Source organism: Schistocerca cancellata, chromosome 5 (assembly GCF_023864275.1).
Source record: "Schistocerca cancellata isolate TAMUIC-IGC-003103 chromosome 5, iqSchCanc2.1, whole genome shotgun sequence".
NCBI classification, from domain to species: Eukaryota; Metazoa; Arthropoda; class Insecta; order Orthoptera; family Acrididae; genus Schistocerca; species Schistocerca cancellata.
In genome coordinates, this window is record NC_064630.1 from 493,857,401 (window position 1) to 493,880,374 (window position 22,974).

Genomic DNA, 22,974 nt, shown 5'->3' on the forward strand with positions numbered 1-22,974 from the left:
CAAAGAGCAAGTACATGCAGTGAGAATTGCTTTGGCAACATATGATCTCTGCTCTACAGGAGAGAGGTGCTTTCGACTCACCCGTTTTGATAGACGATGCAGCTCCACCTCACATTGCTCATTAGGTCGCTCGGGTACTTCGTAACACATCTGGAGAAAATCCAATCATTGGTCGATCATTCCAAATTGTGTGGTCACCATGATCAGCAGATTTGAACCCGTATGATTTCTGGCTGTAAGATTACCTAAAGGACAGGGTTTATCAACGGGACACTAACACACGTTGGAAGCTGATGACGAGTACTGCGAGGAAGGTAGCCAACATCCCATCTGTTTCGGGCAGCAGTAGAGTATAGTGCGGTTCTAGGCTGTCTTCGATGCAGATAATCGTCATATTGAGCACCGTTTGTATCCTGGAACGTAAATATAGTACGCAAATAACAAAAAGTATATTTCTATTAATGATTCTTTCGTTATTTCTCTTCAGTATGACCTTACAACTGTTTTCAAGTAAAGTATGTCCTTACAACTGTTTTCACAAAATTTCATTGCTCTACGATTACTCGTTTTTCATGGGGGCTCTCTCAAGTACCGATAGTTTACCTATAAGCACACTGTACTTTCTCGACTTTCTCTGTCTTTTCATATTCTGCTCTTGTCGTCTATGTGTGTGTGTGTGTGTGTGTGTGTGTGTGTGTGTATGCCTGTTGTTGGCGTTGGTATGCGGTCGATTTTGATGAAAACAACCCCATCACTAACCTACTGACAGCAATTCACTCTCTGCCCTACCTTCTTCCTATTGATGACGAATCTTACTCTCGGTACTCTTGATATTATCCTGATTTGTCAAACTTCTTTATCTGCTTTCCATTTTGCCTCACTGACCCTCCACTGTGTGTTTGACTGAGTCATTGCTTTCCATTTTACCTGACTGACCCTCCACTGTATGTAGACTGAGCCATAACATTTCCCTTTTCAGATTTTCTAGCTTCCCTACTACGTGCACATTTCTAACATTGCGGGCACCGACTCGTAGAATATTATCCTTTCGTTGGCTATTCGAACTTTTTCTCATGGTTACCTCACCCTTGGTAGTTCCCTCCAGGAGATCCATATGATGGATTGACTCGGAGTCTTTTGCCAATGGAGAGATCATCAGGACACTGTTTTCAATTATAGGTCACATGTCCTGCGAATACACTTTGTGTGTCTTTAATGCAATGGTTTCCGTTACCTTCCGCATCCTTATGCTGTTGGTCCTTGCTGATTCTTCCGCCTACTAGGAGCAGATTCCCACAGCCCAATAGGGCACCCTCTTTGACAAGGAGTTGGCAGTACGACAGTGACTCCTCATACCAAAAATCATTGTCCGCCATTGTTGACGATTTTAATTCAAACTGTAAGCGGTGGCTGGGATCGCACCCTGGACCAGGGACTTCGAAAGTAGGATAACCCTCTGCACATCTCTAATATCTCTGTTTTTTACCGTCAGGCCATTTCACTAGGAGCATGTGGGAGTAAATAAAACAGAGTTACCAAGTCAAACTGTCCCGAAAAGTCTTTATTCTTGCATTTTATGGCAATATAATGCAAAAAGTAGCCCTATTTTCCGTAAGATAAAGCAACTACACATTCCGTACATGGCACCTTGTCACAAGTACTTCAGATATTCAGTGAGAAGTAAACTGTCACTTAATGCCTGAAAGATCACTTTATCTCCTCTCGTGTAGCTTTCACCCGTGGGGTGAACTGTAGGTTCAGATGTACTCAAATAATCCATACACATGAACAAGACCATATTACGTAATGAAAAACGCTTTCTTTGTGATCCTTTAAGCATAACTGCTACAATTTGATAAAATGCGCACATTGCCACTTATACCATCTTCCTTAAAGAGGAGTTGTACTGTTTATTGATCTGGTCTCCAGGTTTTGGATTAGACTTGTATTTACCTGGATTTCTATTCTGATCATGTTATCCGAACCGGCTATATTTTCCTAAGCCTGTATGTTACCAACTCTTCATAGAATCTGTGTTCTCGCAAACTCAAAATACCGTAAACTCGTTTCTTGCAGCGGCTGTCACTGGAGTTGGATGAACATCGCTTTCACAGTCTCCCGTTTGTTAAGCAAACCCGTAAAGTGATGTACTACTGTTCTTGAGATCATCTCTATCTGCTCCATGAAACATACCTGGTAAGGATTCCCTTCTGAGGAGCAACACCCAGGAATTGCTTACCTCACTGGTGGGTGAATTTCATTTATTTATGGTTCTTATAATGATTCTCAGCCTGGCATATACTTCCCCAAAAACCAGTTTTTTATGATTTTGTGGTTTTACTGTTTCCAGTGATCTGTCAATATTATGTTTGCGCACAAAAATTGGCCTTTAATTCTATTAATGCGCAATACGTTACGTTAGCTGTTATTGTGGGGCAACGTCCATTCGCTGCACCAATCGTCAAATAGCTGTAGCTCTTCCTGCACGCCCCTAGAATTTTCTGGCATTGAGACTCCCAAACGTAGAACAATATAGACTACACAGCACGGTGGTAAAGCGGTAACACACTCGTATACGGGATTAAGGCGGTTCATATCCTCATCCGGCCGTCCAAGTTTAGTTCGTCTGTGATTTCCATAAATTGCTTAATCTGAATGTCGGTATCGTTCTTTTTAGAAGATACGGCCGATTTCTTTCCACATCCTTCCCAGATTTGAAACGGTGCTCCGATTCTAATACTCTCGTCTCTGACGAGACGCTAAACTCTAATTTTCCTCCTTTTTTTTATTCATTGCCATCATCCACCAACAATTTATTAAGCTTCCGTCACTATATGCGCATCCTTTATACACAGGATGTACCAGAAAGATGCTCAACATTCAGGGATACTTCAGGAACGATGATTCGAAGCAAAAGTCTAGTAAACGTGGGCTCTAAAGTGCATACCATAAGAGCTATGAGCACTTGTTCAATAGGAGAGGTATGTTTTATAGTATCGAAGATGAAGAAATTGTCGTAGCTCTTAAGAAGTGCGTTTTAGAGTCCATATTTACTTTTTTTTTGCTTCGAATGATCGTTCCTGATCCCTGAATATCGATCATTCCTCTTTGGACCCCGTGTATAGCAAACAACAGCATTTCTAAAACAATCCATTCAGGTGCATCTGAATTTGTATATGTGACGAACTTCGGTCGTTAAGATCGATGTGCTAGCTGCTGGCTGTTAGGTAGTCCTCAACAGAATCGCAAAACATGTCCGACATTCTGTAAGCTCGTATTTTGCTCGCTAAGTGACACTAAGGAAATGTATCGAACGCTTTCAAAAAGCGGAGGAACACGGGCATCAGCCTGGGTATGATTATCCCGTGCCTTCTAAAATTGATGACCAAACAACCGAGCTCAGTTTCACAAGACTGCTAAATCCATTTTGAATTTATAGAGGAGATTTTCGGACTACAAAGACTTTATAATTCTAGCCCATTCTCCGAATATGATACCTACGCATGTACGTCACGTGGATATATGAACTACAAAACGCATCAACAAAATGGCTAAACTGATGCATTTCAACGTTGATATTGGAATGGAAACGAACTACGTTGATTAGCACTCGAACGGTAGGATGGTAAGCAGGAATAATGCAGAAAAATCAGTCTGGAATTCTACTGACCGCACTATGTGATTGCTTCTGTCTGCGACCAGTAAAAGGGTTTTTGGTCTCTAGCATAAAAGGCAACCCATAATTCTACTTCTGCAAAATATCCATTTAAATCAATTCGTTAAAAAAAGTAATGGTGCATGAGTCTCATGTTAATACATCAGAAAAGAGAAAACATCGGCTGCTTCCTGCTGCGCGCGTCAGAAGTGGTTTTTGCTTGCGCACCTAACAGAAAATCTATTAGTAAGCCACCATTTCTGTGTCATGGAGCTTTATCTGCATCCTCTGATTTGAAATTTAAATCGTTTCGTAAACAGCGACACATGTTAATTGAAATTCCACTAGCGTGTCGTTCTGAAGCACCTGCGTTCACAGTCAAACCAAATACCAGCCCCACCTGTGGTAGCTTCAGCTTTAGCTGCAGTTCATTCCATAGTGTAAACGACGATAACTGTTTTTCTTTGCTGAGAACATATTTCGAGAAATTCAAGGACGCGCATGGTTTCCGCACAATGCTTCAAGCAAAAAACTCGCTGATTTTATCTGTTTTGTAATATCAGGTTAGTATTTTTGGACAATATATCAGATGACCATTTTTGAGTGCTGCTTCATTGTACTGTTCATAACAGAGTGTATGTGAATAACTCAATACACACGAAGAAGAAGAAATACTAGTATATCACTAATATGTAAAATATGGCGGAGGATAATCTGTTTTGACGTAGTAAGTGGAAAAAATCATATATGCTGACCAAAGGTGTTCAGATGACAGCGCTAACCTTGTAGTGCGTAGAATTCCACTATGGTAATACCTGACTAGATTTCACTTTAACTCTCTCATCCAAACTTCCAGATGTCAATCGGTCAGTTTGGTAACAAACGGAATTTATCAACAGAGTATCAAGCAAAATTCTGATACACTTTGTACTAAATCCTGTCGTCCAGGAAAACGTGCGTAAACGGTAAGTAACAGGCAACAAGTGACTTATGGAGCACAGGAAAAGCATAACTGTGAGGGGCCCATGACGTAGAATTCCCGTGGGGAAGTTGGTAGAGCGTTAGTTTGGCGTACCATAGGTCCCGGCATCGAAACCTGGTATTGCCGGTTTTTGTACTGTAGTAGTTGTGATACTGTTATATGGAACAACATGTTACTGACATGGAAAAGGACTGGTTCAAAATGGCTCTGAGCACTATGGGACTTAACTTCTGAGGTCATCAGTCCCCTAGAACTTAGAACTACTTAAAACTAACTAACATAAGGACATCACACACATCCATGCCCGAGGCAGGATTCGAACCTGCGACCGTAGTGGTCGCGCGGCCCCAGACTGTAGCGCCTAGAACCGCTCGGCCACTCCGTCCGGCGGAAAAGGACTGTTTGGAGTTTATAGCAGTGCTGTATTGGCAGTCCGCTTTCTCGTCGATTATTTAAAAGTTGCAAACCTATAAATGGCATTTGTAGTTTCACATAATAAACAGTCGGAAATAAGAATAAAGAAACAATTGCATCACACGTGCGGAAGTATTAAAGTATTAACAGCAATAACAATATTACTAATAAGAATATTAACTGATTGCTGGCCGGCCGGAGTGGCCGAGCGGTTAAAGGCGCTACAGTCTGGAACCGCACGACCGCTACGGTCGCAGGTTCGAATCCTGCCTCGGGCATGGATGTGTGTGATGTCCTTAGGTTAGCTAGGTTTAAGTAGTTCTAAGTTCTAGGGGACTTATGACCACAGCAGTTGAGTCCCATAGTACTCAGAGCCATTTGAACCATTTTTTGAACTGATTGCTACATCGCTGCATCGATGTACACATATCGAAAAAGTTTTGCATCACCCCTGTTCCCAGAACCCCTGAAGATAGACGTTGACTGTGGATATTGTATCACAGACACAGTCTAGCCGTTCAAAAATGGTACAAATAGCTCTGAGCACTATGGGACTTAACATCTGTCATCAGTCCCCTAGAACTTAGAACTACTTAAACCTAACTAACCTAAGGACATCACACACATCCATACCCGAGGCAGGATTCGAACCATCGACCGTAGCGGTCGCGCGGTTCCAGACTGAAGCGCCTAGAACCGCTCGGCCACACCGGCCGGCTGTCCAGGCGTCTCTAGTGAACCAAAGCGATGTTGTCTGGACATGGAGGAGATACAGAGAGACAGGAAATGTTGATGACATGCGTCGCTCAGGCCGTCCAAAGACTACTACTGCAGTGGATGACCGCTACCTACGGATTATTGTTCGGAGGAACCCTGACAACAACGTCACCAAGTTGAATAATGCCTTTCGTGCAGCCACAGGACTTCGTATTAGGACTCAAACTGTGCGCAATAGGCTGCATGATGCGCAGCTTCACTCCCGACGTCGATGGCGAAGTCCATCTTTGCAACCACGACACCATGCAGCGCGGTACAGATGCGCCCAACATGCCGAATGGACTGCTCAGGACTGGCATTCTTCACCGATGAGTGTCGCGTATGCCTTCAACCAGACAATCGTCGGAGACTTGTTTGGAGGCAACCCAGTCAGCCTGAACGCCTTAGACACACTGTCCATCGAGTGCAGCAAGGTAGAGGTTCGCTTCAGTTCTGGGGTGGCATTATGTGCGACCGACGTACGCAACTGGTGGTCATGGAAGGCGCCGTAATGACTGTACTACACGTGCATGCCGTCCTCCGACCGATAGTGCAACCATATCGGCAGCATATTGGCGAGTCACTCGTTTTCATGAATGACAATTAGCGTCCCCATAGGGCACAACTTGTGAATGACTTCCTTCAGGATAACGACATCGATCGACTAGAGTGGCCAGCACGCTCTCCAGACATGAACCCATGCCTGGGATAGATTGAAAAGGGCAGTTTATGGACGACGTGACCCACCAACCTCTCTGAGAGATGCGCTCCGAATCGCTGTTGAGAAGTGGGACAATCTGGATGAACAGTGCCTTGATGGACTTGTGGATAGTACGACACGACGAATACAGGCATGCATCAATGGAAGAGGACGTGCTACTGGGTATTGGAGGTACTGGTGTGTACAGCAATATGGACCACCAGCTCTGAACGTCTCGCTGTATGGTGGTACAAAATGCAATGTGTAGTTTTCATGAGCAATCTCTCTTTCAATTTTCTGTACAGGTTCCGGAACTCTCGGAACGGAGGTGATGCAAAAATCTGCTGGTTTGGATATCAGATCACATGTGTGAGTGGTCCTCCGTGCTCTCCGCCATTACATGGGATTTTAAGGAGTTCCTGTGTATCACACACGAGAATGAAGGTTCTGGCATACCTGTTCAAATTTCTGGCATCTTCTCTTCTAGTAAGCATTAATCCTTATCCATTAATCATTAACTAGCTAAATAGCTGGCGTTGCCCAGTAACGTCTTTATCCCAGTGTCTCAGAACTTAAAGAGATGAGACAAATATTTCTAGCACTTTAGAATGCACAGGAATTTCTACAGATTATTTTAGTTATTTGCTTTATATTCGACTAAATGTCAAGTTAAATGTCGTCAGGACTATCAGCGATTACCCCTGACACGAATGAAATCACGAATTCGACACTAGTACTCCGTATCTAAAAACAGATATCTGTTTACTGTAGCAGCAGGTTCCTTCCGCTAAATAAATATATGAGTGGGCCCTCAACAACCTAACATTATAGAGGAAGTCGAAGTGCATCTCATAAGGCAGTAACTGGTTGAGCTAAAGCGGGACCGAGCAATGGGGACCTGTGTGAAATGAATCTGATGCACTGATATGAAAAAGAGCGAATTGATGTAGGCGAAATTAATTAAGATGCTGTGACACAGAATGGTATCACTGCAAACAATACACAATTGCTGAACATGTAATTTAATGAATTTTTAGTGACAATTTAGTGTTTGGCAATCATAGATGGCTACTGCAGTTACAAATGGAAGTATGCGTCCTGGAGACATTCACAGATAACCTAATGGTTCAGGTAACTGTTCCCGATAAGCAGTAATTCGGGTTTGAACCTCGGTCTGACACAAAGCTTCAGCTGTCACGACGCCAGTCACGGAAGAGGCGTAAGAGGCTTCCCAACTTGTTTGTGTGACGCAATATCAGAGGGTTATTTCGAGCACCTACTTTTCGCGTGTGAATGGAATGCTACAAGCAAGCCGTCTTGTGGAAGAGACTAAACAATTTGAATTACCCGTTTTCCGCTAGAATCACCACAATCCTAGCGTCAAACAACAGTGCTATGTATTAGCACTTCTCAACCTCTGCCTTGTGGAAAATATCGTATAATCAGAAAATCATACTGCTATGTCACTTCAGAACTTATTAGTGTGTTATTGCCGCATCTTTCTTTGTTCAATAATCTAGAAGAATCGCAGCATTTGTTCCCAACTACCATCGTATATTACTGTGATATAATTACACACATTTGTGAATCATCGGGAGCACCGCTTATGTAGTGGGGTGTTTGGTTCATGGTATGCTCACCAAACGCAAAAAATTCATTAACAGATGATACGAGTGATAATGGACTTCTTACACTTTTCCCTGGTTCACTGCCTTTTGTTCACTGTCTCTGCAGGGGAATGTACTAAATTGTGTCTGTAAGAAATGTTTAAATGTTAAACCGTGCCTAGAAATCTAGATATCCCATTCCAAAACAATTTCTATAGCAAGAATTGCTACGACGTTGTATCGACATGCTGACAGACTTCGACAGACCTTAAACTGCCTAGAGTGCCCTCCACAAGAGCTTAGCGAGTAAAAGGTTATTGAGTGACGTGTCAAATAATGACAGACGACAGCCTATATCCGGCAATATAAAGCGTCAAAGCGTTTGCTATTGTTGCGTGAGTGCCTTGGCTTTCAGTGTTCCTCAGGTTCAGCTGCCAGATTTAATTCAGCTACAAGACCCCTCTAATCGATACGTCCATTGCTAATCTGCCAGCAAGAGGAAATCGCATATTAATGGCGATAACTTTCGGAAAATTCTTATTCAGTCAGAGGAGGAATCGGGCACTTGAAAGGATATGTTTCGACCTGTTGTAAGATTATTTGCTTGAAGGTACGCTTTATTATCGATATTACCGTATGCGAGAAGCATGCAAATTTTGTTGTTTGCAGTTAGTCGTGTGGATCACTACGCAACTCAATCCAATAGTGTTTTGTCGTTAGGTAGTTTTCAGTAAATGTTGATTCAGAAAGTCCGTAAGCCCACACGCCTATGTGTTTAATCCTGGAGAAGGGGAACTGGTATTCAGTTAGCAGTTTTTCAAGATGGGGGTCACATGAGCAGAAATTCATATACGTTATTGACTGATATTAATGCAGGTAGTTAAATATAGGGAAAATGCAATACAAAATGCAATAATTGAGATTTGCATGTGAGAATGATTCCGCAGATTTGAATTCACAGAATATATTTTGCTGAATATCTGAAAAATGTTTTGCAATGCAATAAAATAATATTTTTAAGTACTGCAGTGTAACACCTCATACATGATTCTGAATAACGCACGCTCGGTAATTAGGGACAGTTGTACTTTCCCCCAACCGGCCGGTGTGGCCGTTCGGTTCTAGGCGCTTCAGTTTGGAACCGCGTGACCGCTACGGTCGCAGGGTCGAATCCTGCCACGGGAATGGATGTGTGTGATGTCCTTAGGTTAGTTAGGCGACTGGGCCTTATAGGGTAACTATATGATTCTATATAGAACATGCGAAAGAACTTGAACAAAATGCGAGCGTGATTGGATTAAGAGTTCCTATTTACCAACTGTAGAGTGGGAGACTCCAGTGAATAGGATGGGTTGTAAGGAGAAAGAAACGTGTGAAACTGTTTAAGTGAATTATCCGGAAATAACTTTAAGCAGTTTATCTGTGGAACGATTCGTGAAAATAAAATATTAGACCTGCTAGTGACAAACAGACCCGAACTTTTAGACTCAGCGTAAATCAAGGAATCATTGATAATAAGACCGTCACAGCATCACTGAATACGGCTGTAACTAGGAATACAAAGGAAGGCAGCAAGTCCTTTCTGCGTAGCAAGAGCGACCTGAGCGGTCACCACGAAAATTTCTTCTCCAGTACCAACAACGTCGAGTTATCAATGCACGAATTGCAAGATCATTGTACAATATACTTTATACAAGTGTGTACCGATCAAAATTATGAGTGGTGGGAAAGAGTCGTCGTGATTCAACAGCTTAGAAAACTGGTACGAAAGCAAATTTAAACATATTGAAAGCCTCACAGACAAAGAGAAATTTAACGATGCCAAAATTAGCGTGAGGGGAGACTTAAGTGAAACGTTCGACTAATTCTAAATACCTATTCGACAGAAAATCCGAAGAAGTTTTGTTCTGATTTTAAATCAGTAAACAAAAGGAAGTCATTAGTCCAGAGACTCGTGAGCATAATGACATCGAAACGGAGGGCGACAGAGAGAATGCCGAAATACAAAACGTCTTTTTCCGAAACTGGTTCACAGGGGAAGATCGCACTGTATTGCCTGCTTTAAATGGTCGCAAAAAAACAGAGGTCACTGGATGTGACGAGATACCAATTCGGTTCAGCACAGAGTATGCGAAAGAACTTGTCCCTCTTATAGCAGTGGTGTATCGTAAGTCTTTGGCGGGGCGAAGTGTTCGTGATGATTAAAAAAAAAAAAAAAAGCACAGGTAATACCCGTTTTCAAGAATCCTGTTTCCAATAATCATTGTCGAAAAGACGCGCGGAACTATGGGGCTATGTCTCCGACGTCTGTCAGTCGTAGAATTTAGAAATTGGACGTTTCTGGAGGTGGCCGAAAATCTTCTCTGTAGGAACCAATACGAGTTACGAAAACAATGGCCGCATGAAACACAGCCTGGTCTGTCCGTCCACGGACACAGAAAGCACTAGATACAGACATTCGGGTAGATGCCGTATTCCTTCACTTCCGGAAGGCATTCGATACAGTTCCACAATGCCGCATAATGAATGAAGTAGGAGAGTACAGAATATGAGACGAACTGTATGGTTGGAATGAAGAGTTTCTAGCAAAATAAACACAAAATGTCTTTCTCAATGGAGAGAAATCGTCAGACGTAAAAGTAACTTCGATATACCCTGCTGTTGTGTACAGTGAAGTCGCAGTGCTAGAAAATTGTAGTGAAACGCAGAAGTACCTGCAAAGGATCGACGCTTGGTGCTGGAGGTGGCAATTGACAATAGACATAAACAGATGTATGGTATTGCGAATACACAGACAGAAAGACCCTTTATGTTATAATTACACAACTGCAGAACCATCACTGGAAGCAGTTACTTCCATAAAATATCTAAGAATATGCGTACGGTACGATCTGAAATAGAACGACCACACAAAATTAATCGCAAGTGAGACAGACCCAAGACTGATATTCATTGGAAGATTGCTCAGAAAATGTAATCCGCCAAGAAAGAAATTGGGTTACGAAACACTCATTAGACATTGAACAATGCTCGTCATTAAGGGATCCATATTAGATAGGACTGACAGAGGAAATAGAGCAGATCCAAAGAAGGGGTTGTGATAGCAGAAGCGGCACAGCTCAAGCACAGCTCCTGGCTACCAGGTAAACAGCAAGGTGCGAGGGTCAGTCAGCACATGGTGGATCTCCCTACAGCCGTTACACGTCACACACGCATGCACAGAACGAAACGGGTGTTATGGCGAGAATGATCACTGAAATAAAATATGTCTACGTGGAAATCATGGACGTTTCGCGTCACACCATCCAGTAACGCTACGTTGATTCCAAAGCTACCAAGCTGAGCGCGTCGATGAGACGAGTCAATCGCCGTTTGGGAAGTTTTTATATGCCAAAAACTACGCAGTTTACAGCGGTATTAATAATTGTCATTTACCCCAATTTCCTTAACAAATTAACGAGTTGGTAGATGAAATATACTTGCTTAAACTGTAACCTGCGAGAGCTAAGCTTTGATCCAGTAAATAGTTTTAAGCTTAAAAACAAAAAATAATTTTACATTTAGACAAATTAAGCCAGAATATCCAATCCTCCACAGTATCATCTATTATGAAGTCAGCATAGTGTAGGAACTTGCTATACCCTTTTCCTGCCTTGGTGAATTTTCAGTATTCAATGTGTTTAATAGCAATACTAAATTTATTTGAACAGTCTATTTTTAAAGGATTTTCCTATGTACCGTAACAGCAGCTTCCTTGAAACAATCTTGGCAGTGTGAAATCAACGATGCAAAGCACGCCAGTGCTGTGGGGTCTTTTGTGACTCACGACAAGAACACAGCAAGTTCCATAACCCGATTTCCCAGAAACTTCACACAGTGGAAGGGGGGTCAAAATAAGCGAACACGTGTTTACTTATCCTTAGATACTCGACCGTTTCTGAGAAAACGACGGTCAAGCTTTTGGATGCAATTTATGTGCTTTTTTAGCAGCCGATTAGCTCTGTGGCAGTGATGACACTGTAGCTAGCCCCGCGAATTCACAATTTCACGCCCCGTGTTCGAAACCCGATTATTGCTTTTGTACACGAATGTGTAAAACAATAAATGAATGAGAAAATTTTGAAATTGTTTCCAGTAAAATTCCTCTTGTGTATCTTGTCAGTAATAATGGCGGTGTTGGGTACTCTTTCCGGAAGAGAGCCTTTCAATAGGTCAGCAAGTATACCCGTCTTTCTGAAATCCAGCAAGGAGGGTCTTGAGTTCAATCTACCCAGCTGATTTCGCCATCTTGATGGAATAAGTAAGGAGACAAATAGTTCTTGAATTAGTTCTCAAAGCGAACAGACAGCAAAGGACCATACATACATATATTATGTAATAAATGTGTGACACCTATTGTGAAACCTAGTTGCAATTTTACAATCTTTATAACACTCATGTATCCCCTAATTTCATAAGAAACGTTTATCTATTAACCTTCTGTGGAGATAGGTAAATAAACGAAAAAAAGAACAATAGTCGGGTTCCGAACATGGAAATGAGAAACTGCCATGCTACCCAGCTACCAACGCGCCAGTTATACTCAAGTGCCATAAAAGGCATCTAAAATGTTTCGAGAACTTTGTGCGTCGTTTTCTCAGAAACTTTCGAATATCTACGGACAAGCCGAAACATGTGTTTGCTTACTTTGACCCTTCTTCCATTAAACGAAGTTCTTACGAAATCGGTTTATGGCACTTGGTGTGATCTCTTTGTCAGTTGTGGTTGCAGTCTCGGCTAAAAGTTCGTCAATAGGCAGCGCTGGAGAGGGATTTTTGTGCTGCAATATTGGCGTTGCCGAATTGAAAGACTTAAATTTTACGCTATGTTTCAGCCTTTATCTTAATTCATCATTCGAAGGTGATAGCTGTTCGGATACTGCGAGAAATTTACCTTTCGTTGGGTGTTAGCGAGCTGAAGCATTACGTTTCTCGGTGTGTCGCGACGCGCTGGAGTGAACTAAATAAAGCCTGTTTAAATTGCGAGCTAAAAGCCAGCGAATTGGTAGCTTAATGAGAAACTAAACAGATAGTTTCTATTTTTTTCAGAATAAATTTTCACTCTGCAGCTGAATGTGCGTTTATATATGATATGGAACTTCCTGGCAGATTAAAACTGAGTGCCGGACCATGATTCGAATCTGGCAGCAGTTTTAATCTGCCAGTAAGTCTCATAACAGCGCAGACTCCACTGCAAAGCGAAAATCCATTCTGAACACAATCCCCACGCTGTGGCTAAGTCATGTCTCCGCAATATTCCTTCTTCCAGGAATGCTATTCCTGCAAGGTATGCACAAGAACTTCTGTGAAGTGTAGGAGATGACGTACTGGCGGAAGTAAAGCTGTGAAGGAGAGTCGTGATTCATGCTTCGATAGCTCTGTCGGTAGAACACTTACCTGCGAAAGGCAAAGGTCGCAGTTTCGAGTCCTGGTCCGCCACACAGTTCTGATCTGCCAGTAAGTTAAATAGTTATTAATGGACAATTTTATTGCCTATTTTCACTGACTACACAATCATTTAATAAACTTAAATTTCCGATTTTCATGAAGTTCGGACTTTGAAACTGAGAGCTCACGTTTGATTATTGCATTGTACAGGAGTTCGCTGTATGAACAGATCTACTGCTAGCTTTACTACTCGCGCATATGAACTTGCTGACGAATTGTTCATGTCAAAACTGCTTTTATTTTATTTCTTTCATTTTGAGACCGCTAATCGTAAATGAATTCAGTTTTATAGATTAAAATAAAAATTGTTCGATTTCAGTCATCAAATTGTTATGCTGTTATAGTCGGCGCACGAGCGATGGGACACAGCATCTCCGAGGTAGCGATGAAGCGGACATTTTCCCGTACGACCATTTCATGAGTGTACCATGCATATCAGGAATCCGGTAAAACATCAAATCTAAGACATCGCTGCGGCCGGAAAAAGATCCTGCAAGAACAAGACCAACGACAACTGAAGAGAACCGTTCAACTTGACAGAAGTGCAACCCTTTTGTAAATTGCCGCAGATTTCAATGCAGGGCCATCAATAAGTGTCAGCGTGCGAACTATTCTACGAAACGTAGTCGATATGGGCTTTCGGAGGCAAACGTCCACTTGTGTACCATTGATGACTGCAAGGCACAAAGCTTTACGCCTCGCCTGGGCTCGTCAACACCGACATTGGACTGTTGATGACTGGATACTTATTTCCAGGTCCGAGGAATCTCGTTTCGAATTGTATCGAGTGGATGGACGTGTACGGTTATGGAGACAACCTCGAGAATCCATGGACCCTGCGTGTCAGCAGGGGATTGTTCAAGCTGGTGGAGGCTCTGAAATGGTGGACGTATGCAGTTGGAGTGGTATGGGACCTCTGATACGTCTAGATGCGACTCTGACAGGTGACACGTATGTAAGCATCTTGTCTGATCACTTGCATCCATTTGTGTCCATTGTGCATTCCGGCGGACACCCCCCACGCCCAGAATTGCTATAGAGTGGCTCTAGGAACACTCTTTGAGTTTAAACACTTCCACCTGCCACCAAACTCCTCAGACATAAGCATTATTGAACTTATCTGGGATACCTTGCAACGTGCTGATCAGAAGAAATATCCACCTCCTTGTACTCTTGCGGATTTGTGGACAGCCGTGTAGGATTCATGGTGTCAGTTCCCACCATCACTACTTCAGACATTAGTCGAGTCCATGCCATGGCGAGTTGCGGCACTTCTGCGTGCTCGCGGGTGTCCTACACGATATTAGTCAGGTGTACCACTTTCTTTGGCTCTTCAGTGTATCAATCGAAAGAGAGAGAAGGAGAGGGACAGAGGGGGGTGAGGGGAATCTCGCAAGCATAAAACCAATTCCAGGTAACACAGATGCCCGACAGATTCATTGGAAGAATCCTTAGGAAGTGTCGTCACCCAACGAAGAAGGTAGCCTACAAATTATTCGTTGAATCTATACATGACTATTACTCGTCAATCTAATATCATCTTTTCCTGATATCTTTATCCGTTTCCGAGATACAGAAGTTCAAAGTTACCCTGCTTGTACACGTAAAATATGCACATAAAACCCGGTGTGAGGCGAAGAAGTAGTTTATATAGTGATGCAGAACGGAGAAATATGCTGTAAATTGTCTCCTTTATCATCAGAAGCGTTCTGGGGTTCTGTGTGTACTAAAGCATATGAAATGTTTTTGCGCATTTGAAACCCGGTCTGGAGAGTAAAATTAGTTTTGCATTATTTCAATCCAACTGAAGTAAATCAACAATATTTTACTGAAGCATAAAGTTCTTCTCATATGAGTTACGTGACCTGCTGTGGCAGGGAAGATAAGAAAACCAGCGGAAAAATGCTCGTATCAGAGCACAAAAAAGGCGAATATGCCCCTGTTTCAAAGACTGAATGAAACTGCCTCATTTTTTCTCAACACCTTTAAAAATATTCTCAAAAATTTTAGCCTGGGAACATATTCGCACTTTTTCATACTGACAGACAAAGGGGTAGTGGCAGTGGTATAAAATGAGTATTAGTGGAAGGTAGTAGACAGTGGTTGCTATACAGAAAGAGCGAAGGAGACGGTGACAGTGTGAGAGAAAACTAGGGGCACAGTGGCAGTGGAATATAGTTGATAATGACAGAACAGTGATAGAAAAAAAGCGAAGGAGACAGCGTCAGAGGGAGAGTAATAAAAAGAAGGAGAAAGTGTAAGTGGGTGAGAGCCAGTGATAATGAGAGATAATCTATGACACTGACAACGAGGAAGGGGGAGAAGAGACAGCAGCATGTGGAAGGACTGAATTAGGTAGTAGCATTAAAAAAAAAAAAGAGCAAGAGGGAGACATGGACAGTAAGAGGAAACAGTAGTAGTAGGACAGGACGAAGGAGAATGTGGCTGTGAGACAGGAAACAGAGAGACACAAAGAGATAGCGATACTGATTTGGGCTGAATGACTGAGTGAGAAAATGGGCAAGTGAGTGTGGATGCGCGTTAGTAACTTACACAGACGTGTGAATGTGAGCGAGGTGCAGTTATGGGAGCTTGTAGGAGTAAGAGGTGAGCTGCACGCTAAAAAGAGCGCGACTATGTTCGCATGCCAGAATTTTTGTGAAAAATTTTAAAGGTGTTGGGGAAGGTAGAAGGAGACAGCTGGTACCCCACGTTTCTCACAGCTTTTTAAACAGGAGATTATCCGCCTTTTTTGTGCTCCGATAGGAGCATTTTGCCGCTGAGGGAAGAATGGCGCTTTTCGTTACTGGTTCATCTGATAAACGCGAAAGCGTCACGGAGATGCTCAACCAATTCCAGTGGCAGATACTCAAGAGAGGCGTCGTGCACCATTGTGTGGTTTATTGTTAAAATTTCGAGAGAGTACTTCTCTAGAAGAGTCCACTGATATATTGGAACCTTCCACGTGTATCTCGTGGAAAGACCCCGAAGGTAAAATGGGACAGGCATGAGCTTATGCGAAGGCTTCCCAACGAACGTTCTTCCCGCGGACCTTTGCCGATTGGAACAGGATAGGGGGCAATGTCATTGGTACAAAAAAGTACCGTGCACCTCAACCCGTAATGTGGCTTCCGTAGTACACATGCAAATGTAGATGAGCGGCATCTAAAATTAAACTAAGCGATAAATCTATTGCATGACTACTTGCATGTCGTATTAATTTTCCAACGACGCGAACGTCCACGGATACTGAGTAGTACATATTATCCGAAAGATATTTTATAAGTATGATATTAACACAATGCCTTGAGGTACGCACGGTCAACTTTTCCTTCAGTTAATGGATCTCCATTGACAACAATATTGAAGATTCTGGTTGGGTTAATCAAACGAAACGGCTCTGAGCACTATGGGACTTAACATCTGTGGTCATCAGTCCCCTAGAACTTAGAACTACCTAAGGACTTCACACACATCCATGCCCGAGGCAGGATTCGAACCTGCGACCGTAGCAGTCGCGCGGTTCCGGACTGCGCGCCTAGAACCGCTAGACCACCGCGGCCGGCTGGGTTAATCACTATTTGCTAAAGTTTGATTAATGCACATCAAATACCGGAAACCTGCTAAGTGTCGTGACTGTTGATAATCGGAATTCCTGTTGCTATATTGTTTAAACCCTGAAATATCTACGTCGCTCAACTAACTGTTCGTTGCGCAATCGATATAATTGATCGGTATTGCACTCTTCATGGAAAATGAAGAGATCAGCTTTCGTGCGTGGATAAATATTTTTATTAAATTGTGTTTGTTACTGAAAGAGTGAAATTAGGCTTGACAGCACAAGCGTTACGAAATTGACGCTTTCCGGACTCCGGACTATAGCCTTCTTCTTAACAAATTTTCATTGAAAATAATATTTTTGTGACAAGTCATCACATTTAGATTAGTGAGATTGTTGTTGTGATATGAATAGTAAGCATTTTAGTTCAAAAAGTCATAAATAAATTTTCATTGAAAATATGTTTTCTTGACAGACTAAATTTAGGGTAGAGAGGTGGTTGTCGTGGTACGCATAGCGAACATCTTATCTTCATAGGCAGTGACCTAAATTGTAAAATATAACTTTTCAAGCCAGAAATATCACACCTTTTTCACCTATTACTATTGAGCTGTGAGGGAATGGATTTTCGTGATAAATCCAACTTCCTTCCCAGCCTCCGAGGACATATTCTATGGAAGGGTGACTAGGGAGGAGACTGGGGAAAGCGAGTGGGGGGGGGGGGGGGTGTAACCTGCACACTGTGGCCTGCTGCTGACTGGATGTAGCCACTACCTCATGACGTCCTCCTCAGACGGTGACGAAACGTTGGTTTTATCTAGAAAACCTGTAAGACTTAATAAACCGGAAAATTTAGTAATTGTGGTATCTTGAATCAAGCTCTGGATATTGGAATGTGCGACTGATCAACAACATTCGGGGAAAGTCGTCGTTCTATGGCTGAAACGAAATGTGGATTCACTTATACATCCCAGAGACAAACCTGCATTGTAAAAAATACGCTGGTGGAAGCGAAAGGTCATTAAAAAAAATTGAAGAAGTAAATTTGTCGTTTGTGATGGGTGGAGGGATGGCGACTTCTTAGGCATCTTTAAGACCATAAAAAAACTAGTGACCAGCTCCTAGTAAGCAATGTTATCAGGCCGCATGTGTAGACAACTGAAATATCATTGCAGCACGACAATTGGGCTTTGCACAGATCAGTCGTCGGGATTGCAAAACAACACCACCTGTGCTTCGAAGGAGGTCCTTACTAGCACTAACTTCACAGTTTACACTATTGGAAAATTTAGAAGGAATAAATTTTCATTGTAACGTGTTATTTGTTCTGCAAACGATTAATAAGTCGAAGTTGGAGAGCAAATTTCTTCGTAATGGGAAAAAGAGCTTATGATGACTGGACCAGCCGAACTGACTTCGATGGACATCACGATGAATTTTTATCGTACTAGTCCGTCCGATTAAATTAAATTTCTACCAGCGTAAAAGCGTTCACCGCTAGTAAAAATTTGAAGCAACTTTTTCGAGCAGTAGGCCGCATAAGTTTATAAAGTAAAACCGATATTAAAACTGACTTTTCATCTAACTTTACAACGGACCACCATAATGTTCGTAGGGAAGAAATTTTCGATGTGAGAGTTTTCTGTGCTGTAAATGAGTATTACGCTACTGTTCGAAGCAATTTCCTTCGTCGAAGGAGTAAAAATTGAATTTTTAAGAAAATTAGACTAAATGAATTGACATCGACGGAGATGAACTTGTAAAATAGATTCACTGTATTGTTTCAGATCTACTAAAATTATCAAACCGGCTTCGTAAGTAAAATTTCAGTTATACTTATATGAATGCCAAGTTCAGTAAACATCTTTAGGAAAATCTGTCGCGTCATTTTGAAACTATAACCATTATTAAAATCGAGTTTCGACCTATTTCAGAGTAAAAACAATCTTGGTTGTGAAGTTATTTAATTTAAACGACGCGTTTCACCCTTTGGGGCATCATCAGATGGTACAAAGTACCTGGATACGTAACCCATCCTTCATAAAGACGCACAAAATGGAAAATGGACGAAACAGTGACATTTTCGATTTTGTATAGCTTTATGACGGATAGGTTTCATATCCGGCTACTTCTACACAATCTGATGGTGCCCAAAAAGTGTGAAATGCGTCATTGACATTAAATAACCTCGCAACCAAGACTCTTTTCATTCTGAAATAGATCGAAATTCCGTTTTAATAATGTTTACAGTTTTAAATGACGTGGCATATTCCAATACAAGGTTATTCAACTTGTCGCTGCCCGCTTTTATTCTGAAATAATTCGAAACTTCTTGATGTAGCTCCCTGCCACAATAAAATGGACATTTTTTGCAGCAGAGCTCTTCAGGGAGACTAAACTGATCCAGTTTCACTAAAGATGTAAATGTATTCGAATAAAATTCTTTGGGGCATTAGGGTGAGTTATTTTGAAACAGAAACCAGTACTAATAGCGACGTTTCGACCGTCTTTACAGCGATCCTCCTTAGGGTGACCAAACTGATTTAATTTTAGTAAAGTATGTAAATGAATTTGATTTCTTTAGATATTAGGCAGAGTCGTTTCGAAACAAAAAGCCACTAACCAGCTAGACATTGGACCGTATTTGCAGCGGTCTTCTTCAGGAGCACTGAACTGAGTCAGTTTTATTAAACTGTGTAAATGAATTGCACTAGAATTGTTATGGGCATTAGGACGAGTCATTTTGGAAGGAAAACCGCTATTAAAGCATACGTTTCGACCACCTTTGCAGCGGTCATCTCTAGGGATACTAAAGTGAGTGAACTAAAGTAAATAATATAAATGTATTTCCGTAAAATCCCTTAGTCCTTTAGGCTGCGTCATTTTGATATTGATACCGCTATTAATACCGACGTTTCGACCGTTTTTGCCGCTGTTATTTTCAGGGAGACCAAATAGAATTTAGTCGCCCAGAAGAGAAACTCTGGAAAGACAGTCGAAATATCGGTTTTAGTTTTAAAATGACGCCTACTGAGGCCAAAAAGGATTTTATTCAAATATATTGCTGACGTTTATTAAAACTGGCTCGGTTTCTGGCAGTTGCCCATCTGACTGACAGTGAGACGATTTGGAAACGAGTCGACTACGTCAGGCGCGCTACTGACGCTAGTGGAGTACCTGTAGCCGCGCGGTGACGGGCGGACCCTCCTTCAGCGCCCACTGGCCGCCGGCGGAGCGGTACAGCCACAGGCCCAGCAGACCCTTGCCCGAGGCGCTCATGGCGGACTGGCGGACGCTGCACTGGCGCCGCCGGCGCGCCGCGCGGCTGCCTTTAAAGGCCGGCCGCGCCGCCCCCGCAACCGCCGCCGCCCGCCTCCCTCGCTCCCCTCATCCCCCCCGGCCCTCGCTACCCACCCCCACTACGGGCGCCACGCGGCCGCTTTGTTCTCGCGGATTGCAAGTGTGCTGCTTCTCATCTCCCGCCGCTTCACTCAATGGATGGACGGGCCCTCGGTTCGATAGCTAATTCATTCACTTTCTTGCAGCCTCCTGCCACTTCTGGTAAGCGCAAAAGTACCAACGACGGCCGCTATCTTTGACTGCCAATGCGGAGACGGCGCCCGAAATACTTCTCAACTTCTTGATTTTAATTACCTTTTTCGTGCTCTAAACCACGACTGCTTTAAAGTTTCGTCATTTTTCCTGCGGTAATACGTACATTTATCAATAGCGCTTATTAAAAGTGTGTCCGCCCCTGGTAGTTGAGTGGTCAGCGCCACGGAATCTCATACCTAACGGCCCCGGTTCGATTCCCGGCTGGGTAGGAGATTAACTCCGCTCAGGGACTGGGTGTGGTATTGTCCTTACTATCATCATTTCATCCCCATCGACACGCAAGTCGCCGAAGTGGGGTCAACTCTAAAGACTTGCTCCAGGCGAACGGTCTACCCGACGGGAGGCCCTAACCACACGGCATTTATTAAAAGTGTAACATCATGTAGGATAGCAACGCATAAAATTTTGATTATTGTGTGTGCACAGAATAATTCGATTAAATCCGTTAAGTGCGAAATTCAGTCACAGAGCTGATGCCTCTCAGCAACATTGACTTTAACCTGGCTAGGCACCGAGCCGAACTGAGCTAGAATAATCCAGTGCAAAAACTAAAAGTCACACCACGAAGGGACTACCAGAATGGGATGGAAATCGGCACATGTACATGAGCAGACAATCAATGCCGGCCGCGGTCGCCAAGAGGTTCTAGGCGCTACGGTCTGGAACCGCGCGATCGCTACAGTCGCAGGTTCGAATCCTGCCTCGGGCATGGATGTGTATGATGGCCTTAGGTTAGTTAGGTTTAAGTAGTTCTAAGTTCTAGGGGACTGATGACCTCAGAAGTTAAGTCCCATAGTGCTCAGAGCCATTTGAACCATTTTGAAGACAATCAATGGTTACAATTTCAGAAAAATTCTATGATTTATTGAAGACAAAGAGCTTCACAAATTAGTCAATGGCGCGTTGGTTCACCTCTGCCCCTTGTACAACCTGTTTTTCGGCTTTGTGCTGATTGATACACCTATGGAATTTCCTCCTGAAGGATATCACGGCAAATTCTGTCCAGTTAGCGCGTTAGATCGTCAAATTCCCGAGATGCCCATAATGCTCCAAATATTCTCAGTTGGGGAGAGATCCGGGGACCTTTGTGTCCAAGAATACAGGGTTTCGCGAGGACAAAGATAAGCAGTTGAAACTTTTGCCGTGTGCGGGCGGACATTAGCTTGCTGAAATGTAAGACCAGGATGGTTTGGCAAGAAGGACAACAAAACGGGGCGTAGAACATCGGCGACGAACCACTGTTATGTAAGTATGCCGCGGATGACAACCAAAGGTGTCCTGTTATGTAAAGAAATGGCACCTCGGACCATTACTCGTGGTTGTCGGGCCGTATGGTGGACGACAGTCATGTTGGTATCCCATAGCTTTCTGTAGCATCTACTGACATTTCTTCTCCAGTCATCAGGACTCAATTAAAAGACAATTCTGCTCCAGTCAATGAGAGCCCAGACCGAAAACGTGTCTCGTAGACAACCGGACAGCGGTAGGATTCCAACCTGACTGTTGCCTGCCATATTGCCTGACAACCAGTAAAGATGGTCTGGGGTGCCCTTAATTTTCATAGAAGTACCCAATTGCTTGTTGTTCATGGCACCCTTACAGTACAGCGATACGTCGACGATACTCTGCACCCCGTTTTGTTACTCTGCATGGCAAGTCATCCCGGGCTTATATTTCAGCAAGATAGTGCCAGTCCACACTTGGCGAGAGTGTCTACTGATTTTCTTCGTGCTTGCCAGTCCCCACCTTGGCCAGCAAGGTAGCCGGATCTCTTCCCAACCGAGATCGTTGGGAGTATTATGGATAGGGCACCACAACCAGTTCGGGGATTTTGACGATCTAACGCACCAATTGGACAGAATTCGGCACGGTATCCCCCAGGATGACATTCAACAATGTCAATCAATGGCTTGGCGAATAACTTACTTGCATAAGTGATCATATACACATAAAAAAAGTTTTGCATCATCATGGCTGCGAGAGTTCCGGAACCTGTACAAAAAATTGGAACAGAGTCAACATAAACATCATTCTCGCCCTTTTTATTGCTCATGAAAAACATACATTGCATATTATACCAGCATAGAGTGAGACCATCCACTAGTTCATCAAGGCACTTTGGTCCAGATCGTCCCACTGTTCAACGGCGATTCGGCGGAGATCCCTCAGAGTGGTTGGTGCGTCACGTCGTCTATAAACA

The 22,974-nt window shown here is 42.9% G+C and overlaps 1 protein-coding gene across 1 annotated transcript in view; it reads right to left on the reverse strand.

The window, feature by feature from the left end:
• Window positions 1–20,451, reverse strand: part of LOC126187678 (tryptophan 5-hydroxylase 1) — a 245,941-nt gene extending 225,490 nt beyond the window's left edge. The window contains exon 1 of the mRNA XM_049928912.1: window positions 20,337–20,451. Coding sequence (XP_049784869.1) covers window positions 20,337–20,438 — 102 coding nt within the window. The 5' untranslated portion in view covers window positions 20,439–20,451. The remainder of the gene's footprint in view (window positions 1–20,336) is intronic.
• Window positions 20,452–22,974: the final 2,523 nt, after the last annotated feature.